General features: G+C 42.1%; 1 protein-coding gene across 4 annotated transcripts in view; it reads right to left on the bottom strand.

Moving 5' to 3' along the window:
• LOC147631126 (uncharacterized) overlaps positions 1-15,542 on the bottom strand; it is a 68,003-nt gene that overhangs the window by 6,529 nt on the left and 45,932 nt on the right. For all 4 annotated transcript variants that reach the window (XM_086809470.1, XM_086809469.1, XM_086809468.1 and 1 more), the window contains exon 5: positions 6,540-6,733. In XM_086809470.1, coding sequence (XP_086665596.1) covers positions 6,540-6,733 — 194 coding nt within the window. The remainder of the gene's footprint in view (positions 1-6,539; positions 6,734-15,542) is intronic.

Below are 15,542 nucleotides of genomic sequence, written 5' to 3'. Positions count from 1 at the left end.
TCCATGTATACCTTAAACTCAGCTCTATATAAGTAATGCCTCCATACCTTGAGTGCATGTATAACTGCATACAATTCAAGGTCATGTGTAGGCCAATTGCGTTGCGAACTACTGAGTTTCTTACTCTCAAAATCCGTTGGTCGGCATTCTCGGCTCAACACAACTCCTATGGCAATACTATTAGCATCTATCTCAACAACAAAAGGTAATGACGGATCCACGATCGTCAACACAGATGCAGTTACAACCGCTTGCTTTAATTTATCAAAACTTTGTTGTTGAATGTCGGTCTAGACATAAACAACGGTAACTTGCAACAAGTCAGTCAATGGCGCCGCTATTTCAGAATAGAAAATAATAAACTTTCTATAAAAACTGGATAGTTCTAAGAAAGATCTAAGCGCAGTAATGTTCCGTGGAACAAGCCAAGCCAAGGTTACTGCTACTTTCTTTGAATCCATCTTTATGCCTAGCGCCGATATAATGTGTCCCAAATATTCAACTTCCTCGACATAGAAAAGTCTTTTGTATTTTGTCATACAACACATTTTCCCTAAGCACGCCAATGACTGTAAACAAGTGTGATTTGTGCTCCAATAAAGATATACTATAAACCAAAATGTCATCAATAAAGTCCACCACAAACTTACCCATGAATGGCCTAAAGACATCATTCATTAACATCATAAATGTGGTTGGTGCATTAGTAAATCCAAATGGCATTACCAAGTACTCATAATGACCAAAACGAGTACGAAAAGCAATCTTAGATACATCTTCGTCTTTAATATAAATCTGATGATATCCACTTTTTAAATCTATCTTACTAAAGATTTTAGCTCCACCTAGAGAAAATTATCAAATCATCACTCCTTAGCATTGGATATTGATGTTTTACAATAAGTTGATTTAAGGCTCTATAATCGATACACATTCGATAAAAACCATCTTTCTTCTTAACTAACAAACCCAGAGAAGCAAACGGTGAGAAACTGGGACGAACGAGTTCTTTCGCTATGTACTCCTCAATCACCTTCGACACCTCGCTCTCCTCGACCAAACTCATCCAGTACGGAGGTCTATTAACCGCAATTACGCCGAGCACAAGCTCTATTCGATGCTCCACATTTCTGCACGGAGGCAAAGAAGAGGACAGGTCAGATTTGAAAACATCAAAAAATTCCTTCTTCCTTCAGAATTTTCTCTTGTTAAGATTTTGTGGCATTACAAGTTGGAGTTCCACTTTCATGCGTGTCTACAGTACTAGTAACTTTTTGAACCCAACCTAAAAAGAGAGACAAGATATTTTAAGCATTTGTGTAGCAGTAATTAATGCATTTTTGGGTAGATCTAGCTCACCTTTAATGTGATGTATCCACCCCTCATGCATAAATTGATAGGCATGCGTTGCGAAGTCAATGAGAGGCTTTTTCTGTGCATGCCATTCTTTCCCTAGCACAACATCAAAATGTGCTAGTCAAGTAATATCAAAGTTAGAGCTCCTCAAAGTAGGATTGAATGGTGAGACCAAGGCCTACAACCTGTTGGTCTCCCAAACCTCTATTCCTTTGCCATCTGCTAGCTCAACTGTTACTGATATGGCAATGGTTGAGTCTTCAACTTTAACTTCTTGACAAGTTGAGAACTAACCACATTATGACTAGAGCCTGTATCGAAAAGTACCTTCACTAGTTTCCCTTCCATTGAACCCTTCATGACAATAAGTTCTATAACCGAAAACTGGTAACTACGACTAGCTTGAGAAGATAAGACTGTATTTGTGGCCGTGGGTATCCGTTTCTCAATTGACATTGAAAGTATCGTAGTAGAATGTTGGGGTGTCTGCTCTGGAGTATCATCCAATAAATCTTCCTCGAGATCATCCCCGTGATCTGAATCTATAGGCTTAGTGGTCACATTTGCAGCTATACGCTACTTCTTCAATGGACAATCACGCCTTTGATGCTCCCCCATACAAGCATAGATAAGCCTTCATTCTTTGCTTTCTCAAACTGTTCTGGAGTGAGAGAAGATCTGCAGTCATTCTTCATTGACACCTTTCTCTTAACTCCTGCAAGAGTCTTTATAACAGAATGTACACTAGACATAGATGTCTTTCTCTTTTGCCCACTAGTGTACCTCTTTTTTCTTAAGTAGGTCGCATAAAATGAGACTTTGATACTTGACTTTCAACCATCTTCATAAACAAAGGCATTTCTATAGCTTTGGATAGAGTTTGACACTTCTCACGGCGAACTAATGGTCAAAGTTTATCATTTAACTCCAAGGCGAATTTATAAACTTCTAAGAAATCTGGTAAAATTTATAGAATTTTCATAAGCACCTCTTGATACTTGTCAACATACTCCTGAACTGTAAGATTCTTTTGAGAGAAAAAAAACCAAGTGTCAAGGGCTCTACTCTGCTCATCTGGTGGCATAAAATTCTAAATAAACATATCCTTAAATTCCTCCCAAGTATTGGAAATTGCTCTATCCTTTTGAATTTTCCTCCACCAACGATGAGCCACATCCTGTAAATTATACGCAACATGTTGGATTCTTATGTGCTCATCTGTGATATCACATAAAGTAAAGCATTGTTCCCACTTAGAAAGTCATTGATCTACTACTTCAATTGTGCGAGAAGGTAAAGTGCCAGTGTACTTTGGTGGTTTCAAATCCTTTAATGCAAGTTTTGGCTTTAATCCCTTTTCCAATGTACCCTCATTACCAAAGTGATGGATATCCGAAGTCGGCTGAGGTACTAGAGGTGTTATCATAGTGCGGATATCATTCATAAATAAATTCATTTGCTCCCGCAAATCATGCATTTGTTGGCAAAGAGGGACAGACTCCGATGATTTTGGGGCAGAGTGATAGGATTTCATTTTTAATCAATAATATGCAAGAAGCACCAAACGATGGAAAATAAAAAGAGAAGAGATAAGTGAGCCCCCTAGTCATATGAATGTCAAAGCCGATGAAGATTGAAGCCGTGTAGAGTTACAGCTGCGTGAATCGTGTCAGGTGCAACAAGAAACAAACCACCGAAAAGAGCCGAGATGCACTGTGTATGAACCTTCTCTTGAAACCTTAGAGTAGGGCTTTCTTTCTTTTTTGTAATAAGCATTGTGTAAAAAAGACATGGGCATTTTTTTCCCAATGCTGTTGACGACGACGACGACGGCGCGTGCTGTGCGTTGCAGTAGAGTTGGGAGAAAGAGCTTCGCTAGTTGTGTAAGAAATCACTAGCACCACACAAAGGTGCTTATGGCTTAGCCACAACAACTGCAGGCGGTAGAAAAAAGAAATGGATGGATGGCTGCATCAACGAAACATGTTGGCAAATCTTTGATCTCCACGCTCAAGCTTGCTGAGACCTACAGCTAGGCTTCCCCCATAGCCAAGAATAAAAGCCTAAGCTCTGATACCAAATGACAGGCCTCCATGAAAGGCAACCTAGCTCTGTGAAAAACTAGCTTCATGCAAAAACGTGAGAGAGGAGAAGAAGAACTCAAGAATTAGCTAAAACAAACCTAACTTAGCAACCATGTTTAACCACCGAACCATTATATATACCAGTGACCCCAGGTATCCAATGTGTACCTTACCGGCCACACACCATACTCACGTGCCCCCTGTGTCCCCGCTGGTACCCCCATGCTACACATCACTAGGTCTTTGGCCTACAACCGTCACCCACGAACATTACCCACTCACATTTATTATTATAAGCGATGATGTGCAATAGTACGCCGCCATTGGATTTCCCATGCAACGCGGGCGTGTCCCACGCATTACTAGCATGTAAATCCCGCGTATTGGTGTGTACGCATCCCACGTGTTTCCACGTGTAAGGGTCGTAACAGAATCCATCTCGAAAGAGAGAATAAAATCTCCCACGGATCTCATAGTGGGGTGGGCATGTGAACAAATAGTGCTTCTCATCCTCCACCTCACTAGGGGTGCACATTTACCTGCCTCTAGGACCAAATACACATTATGAAGACCATGAAGATCTTAAACCATATATTTGGTCCAATGAAAGAAAAACAAACAAAAGTCCTACTAATCATCTTATAAAGATACGATGCCACGCTTCAAATACATTCATTTCAACTCAAAGTCGGAATTGGGTTTGGATGTGTGAAAATCTTCAATGATAGCTCTGCCCTTGCAGTAGACTATTCCACTTTCCTTCATTGCAAGCTGCTCAAACTTTGGCTAATTCTACAAGCTTCTGGTTGAGTTGGATTGGAGTCAGTTGTTCTACAATCCATATCTTGGTGCCTTTTAAGTGCTTTTGACTGTTTGAGAATCTCAATCTTCTCATGTTTGGTACAACAAGTATTGCCATGATTGCCTTGTCATGAAACTTTGGCATAAAAATGATTCCTCTTTATCATTGGCATGGCTTTGGCGGTTGGCTGGCGAGGGAGGGGGCAGGGTGGCTCGGGCTAAGGCTCTCTCAAGAAGGTGTCCCTGTGTCTGCGAAGCTCAAGCAAGAAGAGGCCCAGGCAACGCTGGTCCTGGAAGTCAATGATCCTGGAGAGTGGACCGAATCCCTCACGAAATAGACAGTGAAACCTCCCGCAGATCTCATAGTATACTGGGCACCGGCATATGTAATGCTCCTCCGTCTCAACCTCTGTGTGCATAGTCGGTAGATCCTCTCCTCTCTAGGTCTCCGTATGAGCTTCCCGGCTCTGAAGATGCGCTCATCTCTACCTGTCTCCACTCTGAGGTGGTGGGATGAAACCCGTATCTGGCCAATCACAATCCGTATGGCATGGGACATGTGAACACTCAAGTAGCCTGGCTGCTGGATGAATCCATCCTTAGTGAGTGTGAGGAAGTGATCTCTGTAGAAGTGCATCTTCGTGGGGAGCTCCGGAGGTGTGATCCATGTGCACTGTGTGTAGAGGCTAAGAAGATCTGACAGGATAACCCGGTTGGTATCCTCGTGAGACAGCCAGAGAAAAGGGGAGTCCAAACTGTACTGAAGGGGGGGTGGGCGGCCCATTTACTGAGAACCAAGTGGAAACTAGTGCATACCATACTCCAGAGTGCCCCTCAAGTGCTCGCTGTCCAGAGGACTCCAGGGCAAGCCTCGGGTACCTGTGGGGATCCATGTGACTAATGCGATGGAGGTATGTGACTGTCTGGAAGAGTGCCTCCACTACCATTGGGGCTGCAGCAAACTCTGCCTGGATAATCTGGTGTGGGACTGATGGTTTGCTGCAGATCATATGGGAGAACATCATGACCTGGGGCCTCTCAACTCGCTGCCAATCCTCATCGGATAAATCTGGCCCCCAAAAAGCTGCTCCATACATCAAGGCTGGTGTGACGAGGGTGTCAAAAAGCCAGCCCTTCGTCCTGGGCTCCTGGAAATGTGCTTGGAAGCACTGCCGCTCAAGTAAGCTCAAGGCTGCATATCCCCGCGTCACTCTGGCATGTGCTGAGAGAGAGAGAGAGAGAGAGAGAGAGAGAGAGAGAGGCGTTTTAATGTCTATAAAAGGCCCACAGGGTCTATGATACCAAGAAGTAGTACAAATGTGCCATGAATAAACTAAAAGTCCGAAGATGGAAAGAGAAAAACAAACACCATGAGAGAAAAGGGTATGTGTACTATGCAAGTCCAGCAAGTACAAATGACAACTGTGTATCCTTGTATGTAGAGTACCACAAAGGTCTATGAGACCAACATAAAACATGTACAAATTTTAAACAACTAACTGACAAAAGAAGGTCAAAATGGACTATAAAAGCTAGATATAAGGGTGGCATGCTACATAGGTACTTGGCATTGTGAGAGAAGACCTATAAATATCCCTGTAGCATCTGCTCCTCTCTGCAATAGGAGTCTCTCAGTGAAGACTCCGACATAGTGCATCTCTATACCTTCGTATGATCATGGTTTCCTGTCTCTACGTGTTTGTCTGAGACTTGTCTCCGACTTCTGGTCTCAGTTGGGAACATCCTCAGGTTTCCTGTCTCTACGTGTTTGTCTGAGACTTGTCTCCGACTTCTGGTCTCAGTTGGCAACATCCTCCAAAACTCCTGTCAGAGCTACCATCCTAGCCACCAACACTGTCACAAGAGGTTATAAAAAGAAGCTGGCCAGTTAAGACCTCTCCTCTTTGGCATTGGCAGGTCTCGCTCGTAGACTGCATGCTATGGTATCCCCATTCATTTCATCAGCACGCCCAAGAGAAGACACATATAAAGATGTCTCCACCTAGTGGTCAACTTCAAACATGAACTGCCATGCCAAGTTCTATCACTTCTCCCAAGGTGAAGGTAACACGCAACAATAATGATAGTGACCAGGTAATGGTTACAGCCCACTAGAAGACACGTAATTATCCAGCAGTTGAGATGGCAGTAACAATATTTATCATTTCAGCTAGCTCGCAAGACAAACATGCATGCATGTCTACTCAATTGCAAAAGAGAAAAGCCTCTTGAGGAAAAGCACCACTGTAAAAGGAAATAATCAGTTGAAATCTAAGATAACTTGGGTTAAGAGAAAACCTGCAGTCCCAGAAGCGTTCAAATGTTCGACGTGGCTCCGGCGGGGCTCCTTTCACCCCAACCGTTTCAGCATATTCACGGCATTCCGCCATGAACTCTTCTTCAGGAAGCTCAGCTACAAACCATTTCCCCATCTTAAGGATACTTCCAAGTAGATACATGCATAGGATGCTGGATATTGTCATCAAAGATGGCTGCATAGAGGACAAGAACTCAAATCAACCTTATTAAACAAGAGAAAAATTTCTCTATAAGGGGCCTGCCTTTGTTGGTTAGAGAGAGAGAGAGAGAGAACATATGAAAGACCCAAAGGGTCTATGAGACCGCAAAGATGTCAAATGAGTAAACTGAACAATAGAGAGATGAGGATGATTCTTTTAATGCCATAGCAAAGTGAATGCACTACATGAGAAAGAAAGAAGATATAGTAAGCATCTACTAAAGACCCAATGGGCCTATGAGACCAACGTGATACAAATGTCCACGGCATATCTCATCATGTAACGGAAAATAAAATAGAAACAAAACAAAGCTATTAATGTGTACGAAAGACCCGAAGGGTCTATGAGACCGCAAAGATGTTACATGTGATCCATGAGTTAACTACACCCGAGAGATAAGGATGATTCTTTTAATGCCATAGCCAAGCGAATGCACCACATGATGCTTACAATGGCACCGAAATGCAAGGAATAGGACTTAAGCCCGGGATCTCTTGGTCAGCAGCCTAACCAAGCTGATGTCTTACAATAGACCACAAGGGTCTATGAGACCATAGTAATACACCACATGATCCTTACGATGGCACCGAAATGCAAGGAATAGGACTGAAGCCCGGGATCTCTTTGTTGGCAGCCTAACCAACCTGATGTCTTACAATAGACCACAAGGGTCTATGAGACCATAGTAATACATCAAGAATATATCTATCATGCATTTGTCCATGAAAGAGATCCTTCTATTAGTTAAAAAATTGCAGCCTGAGGGCTATATGTACATGCTCAGAACTCTCAAAGGAGGCAAAGAACAAACTTGGGAGGGGTGTTTCCCTCCATGGCTGGCTGCTCTCAAAGGGAAACTACCTCATACAAGGGGAAGGGGGGAGGGGGGGGAGCCAAACCGGTGGCCTGTAAAGCCAAGTAATCTTATCTGCCCGATCAGTGAGAAAGGGACCCGTGTACCATGTGCGCAAGAAGGCCTCTCGTAATCTTCTCATGCAATCTGACCCACCCTGAAGCAACCCCACTGACCATGGAGGGTATGAATGATGTCAGTCTAAATGGAATGGGATGGACTCAGTTGGAGGGGAGAGAGGACCCTCAATGGCCTTGCTACAACGGGCACCATGCAGCTATGTTGCTAATGATATCCCATCTCAACTGGTGCCCGGAGACTAGGGCTCTGTCGATCTGTCGGGACTCGGAGAGGGAACTGTATCAATCCCGTAGTGAGAGAGTCAGAGAGCCTACCCACTAGTTTCCTCCTCGTTGAAAAGAGTGGGGCCAGCCTCACTCACATACAATACTGCCCCCAAAGTGATAGTACGCAGCGCAGACCACAACGATGTGTATAGGCCGGCATCCTCTGCCAAACCTGTTGCACTTTGGGAGAGTCCCAACAGGACTGCTGCTATGACTCCATGAGGTGGCTGCATCGCACACACTGTGCCGGCCAACCAAGTAAAGACAGCAAGGATGCGGTGGGCCAACTGCCAGAGAAAGAGTGTGACCATCCTAGGTCGATAACTGTTCCAAAGACGCTTCCAAAAATCTCCGAGGAAGCGGGAAGAGATGCCCTGGGATGCCCAGTATTCTTCCGTTGCCATGGTGCCGTCAATCTCATGAATCTGGATCCTACAACCCATCCTCTCCTGGTAATAAAAAAAGGGGGGTGGTCGGGCTCTCCGGACTCAAGGGGTCCTACCACTCCCACTTGCCTGGATCCCTCTGGACGAGAGTCAGAGATTGGCTCTCCAAGAGCTATAGGTGCCAGGAACTGTCATAGGCCGCCTCGGCTGGAAGAGGGCCATGTGTCACATGCACAGCATGCGGACATGCTTAATCTCCAATTTTAGGCTATGTTTAGGCACCTTTTAGGACAGTAAACAGCTAGAATTAAAGGGAGGTATTTTACCCAAGGCAGTCAGACGAAGCTGGAGGACAAAAGGCTTTTCGTGCATGAGCTGGAGACCCCCCGCACCCCCTGCCCCCCCACACTGCCTACTCATGACTATGGAAAATACGCATAGAAGCCATTGCTTTCACACGTGTGCACTTTCACATGCGTGCTGCTGGGCAGCCCTTGTTGCTGGGCCAACTGGGCTCCATAGAGCTGGTCTATGGCTAGCCCCCATACCCATGGGATCTTGGTGGCTCTTCGGCTGGCCCTCTGATGGGCCATGGGCTGCCATAAGACTGACTGATTTGTCTTGGACAAGGGCTCACAAAGGGCCTGTTACCACTCTAAGACTTGCACCTACTGTGTGGATACGTCAACGTGGCATCCAAGTACGGATGCATGTGACAATCGTTCTTACAGAGAGCAGCCCAGGATAGACTCATTGCTTAGTAGGAGAGGAACCTGTGCAAGAGCCTTGCCTGCCTCTAGAGACTGCAGGAGCAAACCCCAGACAGCCTGTGGCTGGAGTCAGCACACATGGATATGCTTGATAGAGGAGAGGAGGGTGGAGTTCAGGCACCACGTCCGTGCATCCTTTTGGACACAGGCACGCGAGAAGGTCACACGGGATTTCTTCAAGATTACAAGCCCCCCAACGCTGAGACGGGGTCTGCAGGCTGAGGAGTTCAGATGCACCATTGATCAAATCCTCCTTAGGTAGGCTATTGCCACAGATTTCTACAGAGGGTTCCTCTCGACGGGTCCCCTCACACCCCAGATCGAGGCAGCCTGAGAGAGTGTGTGGTAGCACACATGAGAGGTGATCTCCCTTGGATTGCAGAGATTTTTGAGATCCCCCTTCTGGAGAGAGGAACTGAGTGACACCCTCCAAGCTCTGCCTTACGGCAAGTGCTCTGGAGCGGACAGACTCCCGGTTTCCCTCTTCCTTCGTCACTGAGACATGATGCAGGACGGCTCTGAGCCGCCTTCAATGAGATCATAATCATTTGGAGGGGGCTTTCAGAGGGGCTCGTCCATTTGATTCCCAAGGAGGGTGGTGTGACTGTTTGGAGATACAACAATAGTGGCACCCCATCACCCTCCTTTGCAACACCTACAAAATCCTCACCAAAGCCATCAGCCGCTTGCAGCCTCACCTCCCAAATCTGATTCCCAGTGTATAGACATGCTTCATCCAGGATAGGAGCTTCTTTGATAACATCTTCACTTTCACCAGGATGATTCGGCAGTGTCTCTCTTGGACTTTGAGAAAGCCTACGACAACGTGGATTGGGCTGTCCTCGAGGGCATGATGCTTCGGATGGGAGTCCTGGCCTGATGGATCCGGGGAGTCCCAACGCTTTATTCCGCCACCCATAGTCAGGTCCTCATTCAGGGAGCCAAAGGGATCAGGTTCCCAATTACCAGATCAGTCCATCACGAGTGCCCACTCACCCTCTTCCTCTTCCTCTTTGTTGCTGAGGCGATGAGTAGTTTCTTTGGCCGCCCAAAGAACTCGGATGCAAGATCTTCGTCTCCCCATCCGCTCATAGGAGAAGTGAAAGATCCCGGCCCCCTCCGCGCAATGAATTCAGGGGTGCTAGCAGCAGAAGTAGCACTTCTTACGCAGGGCAGAGCCTCTCACTCCGGGCCTCGCCCACGGATATCCGGACAAGAGACTAATCCCTCGGTTCTTCCAAAACCGAACCCGAAAAAACTTCCCTCGCCCAGAAAGCACGAGCGATTCCTCCAGGATATTTTTATTCTAACATAGTCAAGAGCCTTAACTAACCAAACTGATCCGACCGAACCGATAAGTCACATGGTCAGATCAAGGAAGAGACTTGCACTTGGATCATAGAGACCAACACTTTTTTCCTCGTCAAGAAGCACAGCCATTGATTCTTTTCTATAGAACAAAGACTATCCAGGATTTACTTTATCTATCGTAACATAACAGAATTGAGTCTCATTTTAGGGATCCATCAGTCCAGCCTAACCCCATCTAATCCATGGGTTAGGCAACTGCCCAACCACTGTAGTGATAGGATCCATTTAGGAATTTGGTTATGTTTTATCTCGGGTATCAAGGAAAAGAGTTCCCAAGCTCCCTAGCCGGAGCTTCAAGCAAACTTCAAGATAGTCACACCAGTTACACACCCAATATGAAATTACGTGTTTCACAGATTCAGCTGTCTTTAAAAAAATCTTTTAATGAAACCATAGTATCACTGATCATAATCCTCCAAAATATCCAGGTTGAATTCTAATTTCCAATCATTCCTTCATCGATGTACCCATGGCATCATTGGCAACCAGAACGCTCACCACCTGTCCACTCAGGGACCTTTTCAATAGTTCCTAGCTTTTAGTACCCGGAAATATATTCACTTATAAAAATCCAGATGGACTCTCCGTTGAAGATCATTAAGATCAACCAACAGATCCATATAAAAAAGCCATGGACTCATCCGTTGAGGATCAGCAAGGTCAATCAACCAGATCCATACCCGGGTTCAGAAAACAACTCTAACTCCTTGATTCATTTTCTTCCTCGACGTACGCGCGGGTATCTTCGACGACCCAGAGCCCGAGCACCATATGGTCAGCACCCTCTGGAATCCTTCGCAGGTCACCAGCGCTTCACTCATAGACCGCTTCCTTAGTTCCTCATCCACCGTACTGGAAGCTCACCATTTAAATTGAACCGAGGCTGGTTAAGACCTCGGTCGACCTTGCTACGCGAGACGTCCTCCATTAACTCTCCGTCAGCCGTTGCAACTTTATCACTTAGGTCTCCACGACCTCATTCACAAGATGGTCAAATGCTTCCCCTGCATTCTTGACATAAAACAGTCATTTAAAAACAGGTCATAAATACAATTTCTAACGAAATCTCATCTTTCCACATTGCTTCACATCATTTCTCGTTATTCCACATTCTTCTACATCAATTCACATTGCTTAATCCACATCCAATCATCTGTATTCCCATCGTCCTTTATCCATTCTCATCTAATCACATTATATTACATCTCATTACATCTATCCTCATCACATCTCATCCATTCATATCAACCCATATCCATATCACATCACATCACATCCATTCACATTGCATCTCATCCATTCACATCTATCCTGATTAACATCACATCACATCACATCACATCACATTCATTCACATCTATCCCGATTCACATCATATCACATCACATTCATTCACATCTATCCCGATTCACATCACATCCATTTCACATCACATCCATTCACATCACATCACATTCATATCCATTCACATCTATCCCGATTCACATCACATCACATCTCATTCATTGATTCACATCACATCCATTCACATCATATCAAATTCACATCCATTCACATCTATCCCGATTCACATCACATCACATTTCATTCATTCACATCTATCCCGATTCACATCACATCACGTCACATCCATTTACATCACATCCATTCACATCACATCCATTTACATCACATCACATCCATTCACATCACATCTATTTACATCACATCACATTCACATCCATTCACATCTATCTCGATTCACATCACATCACATCTCTTCACATCCACATCCACATCCATTTACATCACATCACATCCCATCCATTCCACATCTCATCACATCCACATCCATTTATATCACATCACATCCCATCCACATCTCTTCACATCTACATCCACATCCATTTACATCACATCACATCCCATCCACATCTCTTCACATCCATGTCCACATCCACATCCATTTACATCACTTACATCCACTCACATCCTATCACATTACATTCACATCGTATTCTCATCTTATTCACATCGTATTCACATTTAGTAACATTTTCTACTTTCGATACCGATGAGACTTTTTCTAAATTTCTGTCAACTGCTTGGCCTAGTTAAAGATACTTTTTCTCGATGGATATTTTCATATTCTTTCTCAAATTTCTCAAGTGAAATATATTCAATATTCTTTTTTTCAGTAAAAGATTAATGGGGATTTACAAAAATCAATTCTACCCATATTTCCCAATAATGCTCAAAATTTCACTTTTGATAAATACTCATAATTTGAATTATACTAAAAATTCATCTTTTTCTATTTAATTTATTGAATCTCAAATATCATGAAAATTTTTCTTTTTGTATTTAATTGATTGAATTCTAAATGTCATGGAAATTCTTCTTTTATCATAAAATAAATTTATCTAAAATTCTTCTTTTCTTTAATAAAAACATCCATTATTTCAAATATATTAAGAATTTCACTTTTACCATTTAAATGCTTGAATTTCAAATGTCATGAAAATTTCTCTTTTATCATTTAAATTTTCTCATATATAAAATAAATTTATCTAAAATTTATCTTTAAATTCAAATAAAATTATCCATTAATTCAAATATACCAAGAATTTTACTTTTACCATTTAAATGATTAAATTTCAAATGTCATAAGAATTCCTCTTTTATCATTTAAATTTTCTCATACATAAAATAAATTTATCTAAAATATATCTTTAAATTAAATATTCATTACTTTGATATACCAAAATTTCTCTTTTTTCATTTAATTACATGGATCTCCATTATCATAGGAATTTCTCTTTTTGCATAAGAATAAAAATACCAAAAATTTCTCTTTTCTTAATTTAATTATTTATTCATAAATACTAAAAATTAGTTTCGCATGAATTTGATGAAAATTTTTCTTTTAGCATAGGATATTCAATCCTAGAATATGGTAGAAAGTCCTCTTTTCATATTATGCATAAAAATGAGTTATGTATTAATTTCTAAAAATTTTGCTATAGCTTCGCTGCTATTACTGATAATTTTTAATATTTTTAGAAAGAATAAGACTTTGTAATACAATTATGATAGAATAACTATCCTTAGACTTAAACCCAATTTATGAAATTAAATCATAAGTTTACCATAATTTTATTTGTATAAAAACATAAAAAACCATTTTCTTAACCTCTAGCTTAACAAGCTTAGGGATTGATTTTGAATTAAGAACTTATCAATGAGAAGCATTCATTTGCTTAAGAATTAGTCATAAGAATGACTATTCTTTTGGAGAGAGAGAGAGATATATATACTTAAAAAGCATTCTAATTAAGCATAAAGATTAACTTTTTTATGATTAATCATTAGAATTCTTATAGAAAGCTTGATTTGCATTGAAAACAATTAATTTGAAACTTCTCAAGCTTGAGAGGGGTTTAGAAGTGAAATCTTTTGAGAATATTAATGAAAACCATGAAATTACTTCTTACCTCTTGATTTAGCTTGCTTCTTTATCTTAGAAGGAAGCTCCCAACTAATCAATTGATTTAGTATCTTGAGAAGAAAACTCCAAGGATTGTTAAAGAGAGAGAGAAGCTCCAATCTCTCCAAAAGTAGAGGATTTTTAAGAGATAATAGAAAATATGAGTATTTTAATGTAATACTGGCATGGTATAGTTCACAGATGAGAATACAAAAGAATAAGGGTCTATTTATAGGTGAGGGAGGCCACTAACTGAGTCCAACTAAGTTCTAGAATTTTTCAGCTTCAGTTTGGCTGAATTTGGACAAGATTTGGACCAGTTTGACTCCCTTTTTTATTTGGTTTGATCCAAGAGAGAGGAAAGATAAAAATATCACAATTTTTTTAATTAAAAACTCATCCACATGTGTGAATTAGGCACCTACCTCAAGAGTCTCCCCCTCCTTACCAAGGTGTCAAAAATTCATCATTTCTCCAAAATATCTCATTTTTTTAGTAATATCTCTTAATTTTTAACTAATAAACCTTATACTCAGTCAACTCTTCATCGTTGTGAGCATTTACTCATTTTTGGATATTTTCTTTTATTCTTTGGATTCATCTTATCCCAACACTTGGATTAATCCTATTGGCCCATAGGAACCTTAATTGGACCATAATCCAGAAAGTTCTGAAAATTTAGACTCTTAGGCTAAGGTCTCTTATAAGTGGAGAACAGACCCTGTTGTGTTAACCCCTCAGTGGAGTTCGTTGAGATAGAAGTTGGGGTAGGGATTTGGGTGAGAACTGGCAAGAGGAGGGAAAGAGGAATAGGGGAAGAAGAGGTTGGCGAGAGAGGGTAAGAAGGAATGGGGGAAGAAGAGGCTAGAAGAGGTAATCACTTTTCTAGGGCCTGGACCATAACTTTCTCCTCAAGCAATTGATCTTCGTATTGCTTCATGAGATTCATTAAATTGTGGAACATCAATTGCATTTGGTCCCCAATGAGAGCAATGTTGCCTAATGCCGTTGTTGTAGAAGTGACAGTCTCTTTTTAGACCTGTTGTTCTCTCTCCTCATCGGAGGTTGCCATAATGGGAGTGGTCAAGGTTCTTCCTTGTCGTAAAACAAACCATCCACTGTGTGTGGGTGACGTTTGCGGTCGTGTTCTAGAGGCTGAAAACCAACCTTCCTTTGAAGGACAGGAGACACAGGAATGGGGAGTGCTTCCAACGTCTATAAACAAATCACACAAGTGATTTTTCTTCTTTTTTTTAATTTCTTTGCTGAATTTCTTCACCAAAAGGCAAAGCTCTGATACCACTGTAACATGCAGAAGCTTACAGACGGATTATACTTTGATAAATAACTTTCAGCCATTTTCGTTCTTGATGATGTATAGCACAATGTAATGAGAAAAAGAATGCAGAGAGAGAAGAGAGACAATACACAGTGTTGGGTCCCAACAAATACCCCCACCACGCATGGTGTATTTGCTTTATTGAATGAGTAGAATGACAAACTGCTGGCTGTAAATAACCAGGACTGATTGACTCGGAGACCTTCACTTAGCTGAGATGGCTGAAGATGACCCTTGATCTTCACCTTCC

The sequence above is a fragment of the Cibotium barometz genome, chromosome 15 (genome assembly GCF_041138505.1).
Source record: "Cibotium barometz isolate CiBa-2024 chromosome 15, ASM4113850v1, whole genome shotgun sequence".
Classification (NCBI taxonomy): Eukaryota; Viridiplantae; Streptophyta; class Polypodiopsida; order Cyatheales; family Cibotiaceae; genus Cibotium; species Cibotium barometz.
Note: the sequence above shows the minus strand (reverse complement) of the source record. Positions and strands in the feature narration are given on the sequence as shown.